General features: G+C 38.1%; 1 protein-coding gene across 2 annotated transcripts in view; it reads right to left on the minus strand.

Moving 5' to 3' along the window:
* The window catches only part of gpc6a (glypican 6a), a 149852-nt gene that overhangs the window by 8861 nt on the left and 137546 nt on the right, over positions 1-3445 (minus strand). For both annotated transcript variants that reach the window (XM_008404363.2, XM_008404362.2), the window contains one exon: positions 1957-2087. In XM_008404363.2, the coding sequence (XP_008402585.1) occupies positions 1957-2087 (131 nt within the window). The remainder of the gene's footprint in view (positions 1-1956; positions 2088-3445) is intronic.

Below are 3445 nucleotides of genomic sequence, written 5' to 3' on the forward strand. Positions count from 1 at the left end.
ATATATAAATAATGTGTATATTATGTAGAATATAACTGCTCTGCTTCCTAGAAAAATATTCCTGCTGTAGAAATCTTTTCAGGCCTCTTTATAAACCCAAATAGCTCCCTGCGCAGAATAAACAAGGCCATTACTCCTCTGTTTAAAATGGTCTTCATCACTCCCAGGGATTCTGTGGACAATCTAAATTGACTTTACTTTGAACCCCTAGACATAACCATGTTCTAGCGGAGAAACGGAACAAGGATGCTCCTGTTTATCAAATAAGCAAGAGAATTCAGCTTTCTTCCCTACAGATAGCTTTAATGACTTCTGATACACAGACTTTCACTGCAACATATGCAGCGAAAGTTGTCCTTCCATCCACGATTCGCAACTTATGCCTTTTTATTGAAAAGAATTCCCATATAGAAACAGTCCTGGATTCTCGGATCCCTTTGGTGCAGCTGTTTGCTTGAGCTGAAACGTTTTTTATTTTATTCCCCATCTCCTCTCCAATCTTTGCCACAATGTTATTCCCTGGCAGTCATGACACACCAGTGAAAATCCTACTTGTGTCTAGATCTTGTGAAAAAGGTTTTTATTTCTTTTGTTTTCTGTGAAGCTTTTTTACTTACCTTGCTGCTCTGTCTGTGCCCTAGATACTCTGAAACAAATTCTTTGTGTGTCTACCTGCCTGTCTGCTCGCAAACAACTTGAATTGAATCACATCTCACATTCATTGTGTGTTGTCAAATAAGCTCCTTATTTCTTTTCAGCTTTCCACAGCCAGAGGAAAGGTATTAAGAGGTTAATATTCTTTCTGTCCTGTCTTGAGAAGCAAAATCGGCAGCGTAAAAAGAGCATGGCAGCAGGCCAGAACCTAATTATAAGACAAGTCGCATTATTAGTCGCAATTAAAATGGATCTCTCAACATTCTCCCAATTGTTTGTGTTAGAATCTAAAATGGCTTCATCACCAAAAGAAGTACCTAAACAGTGAGAAATGTGTTCATGGCCAACTGGTTGGTGAGTCTCAAAAACGACTGACTAAAATCCAACAGCATTAGACCCGTTATATTTATTTACAGAGGAGTAAATCAGAAAAAGCTTGTGTGTATAACTAGCCTTCATTTGTTTATTTTGAACGCTGTTTACAAAAGGGAACCTTTAACATGTTGGAAGGCCACAATATGATGCGATTGTTCTTTCAAAAAGTGATGCACTACAGTTAATATTTCAATAGCTACTCATGCTGCATGAGGGTTGAAGGCTAAAAAGCCTGTTTGTTATCATACCCCAACATCTTCACTGGAGTCATGTCCCGACTTTGATTAGGCCACTTCAAAACCTACAGTTTGTTTTTGACCAACACCATCACCCTAACTAATAATGCTTCTGCACTTGCTATTCATGCAGTATGTGGTAACTCTCCCCCATAATTTCCTATTAAGTTGATCAATTTATTACTTGTATGTAATCATTGATCTGCATTTAGAGAACATGGTAGCTATTTAATAAAGAATCCTTGATAGCCAGACTGGTACTTTATTATCAATTTAACAACCAGATTTAGAGCAGTGCTTAAAATGGCACTGGCACCAGCATATATCTTTTATCGCGCCATCTGGTGATTTTGCTGCTTGGAAAGGACGGAAACGATGGAGTGATTCGTGTTCCCTGCCAGCATCTCCAGTTCACTGTCAGAAAGAGCTACTTTCTGACCAATCAACTGTCAGTCTCAGGGTTACTTTACAAGCTGCTCTGGCGACAAGAGGTTTTTGAAGCTCCACAGTCCTTCGAGTATTAGAGCCTCGGAGATTATGCACAGCACAAGTTCTCCATATCACCGCTAACCATTGTAGTTTCAGAGAAACTTATAATCTTTGAACAGAATGTGGTTATTTTAATCCCTGGCAGGCAAAATGTGATAACAGGAGAGTGGGGTGACTTTAGTCTGAGCTGTCGAGTCCTCACCTGCCCTTCGTGTGGCTGTTCCAGCACTGTTCCTCGTCAGACTCTGTCAGTTTGCCTTCGGCACAGATGTCATCTGGTAATTTGGACCAGAACTTCTTGGACTCCTTTAACTTCTCTTTGATGTCAATCACCTGCCATTGGCCGAAACAGTGGAAAGAAAATATATTGATCTTCTATTTCAATTAAAGGATGAGAAATCAAGAGCCTGTACATCATTTACTTCTGTTAAATAAAATTACAGATTTGACTATAGTAAGAACAAGAGTAAATGCAAATAAATTAGTACGACTAGAGACAAAATATCTTTATTTTGCAGTCATGCACCCAGTTTGTGACCATGCCCAAGCCCTTCTGTTCATTTATTCCATCATCAGAGAAATTCTGATGGACAGCAGAGTTTGTTTTTTTTTTTCATTTTGTCCACTTCCTTCCACATTCGGTTAATCTCTGATTCATACAAGACAGATCTGAGGTTTCAAATCTGATATTTGGAATAAGTGGTCACCCCCAACTGATTCCATCTGGGCTCAACAAGACGCTTGAGCGGGTGAGCAGCAAACAGGACGGAAAGACAGACAGCACAATAGTCATCCACTGAAACATGTTTGGTTTCTTCTGTGTTCTTTGTTTTCAATCTGAGAAATAGTTAGGGGTACAAATAGAAAACTCACATTTTCATACTCATACATTTAAGACGTATAGGAAAGGAGGGGGTAAAGATAATAAAGATAGACCAAATAAAAGTAAGTATTACAATATTAATTTTGGTGTCATTATATTTGGTTAATGCTAGCAAGAAAAGAAGCTTAAAAATGTTTGAGGCTAATTTCTTTGAGACTGAATTGGTGTAAGAATGGCTTTAAAGAACATTCATCTTCTGAAAACCAGATCTCAGCCTAAAAAGAAGATGCGGAATGACCTTAAGTAAGCCGTTGACAGAAGTTGTGGAATATGACTAAGAGGACTTTTTAATAAAGAAGCTAATGGGTCAAATTTCTTTTCCAAGAAATCTGCTGAGAATGTTTTGTATAAGTTCACGGAATTGCATATATTTTTAATAGAATACAACATTAATAATTTTATTTATTCATACTTGAGTCAAGCTTTACATAATAACAGTTATTAAAAGAAACACCCCTAATCTGATGGAGCCATATAAACCATATAGAGTGACACAGTATTGCTGTTTGTGAGTTCTGCATAAAAACAGTCACAAACTGAGCTTGATAATTTAGACAGGTGGCAAATTCATCCAGTGTTTCTCTGACTGTCCCAATGTATATTTTGAAGAGAAAAACCTTTGTAGGAGGGCCTCAACCTTCTACGTCAAATTCTATTGCCTGTGGCTGTGCTGCAATTCTCCCAGTAAATTGTTTTGGACTCAGACCAATTTCAGGTACTGAATTGTTCAAAGCTTGGGTAAAGCACTGACCGAAAAGTATCAAGCCTACAGAATTTGCTGCCACACACACACACACACAACCACATA

This window comes from Poecilia reticulata, linkage group LG3 (assembly GCF_000633615.1).
Source record: "Poecilia reticulata strain Guanapo linkage group LG3, Guppy_female_1.0+MT, whole genome shotgun sequence".
NCBI lineage: Eukaryota > Metazoa > Chordata > Actinopteri > Cyprinodontiformes > Poeciliidae > Poecilia > Poecilia reticulata.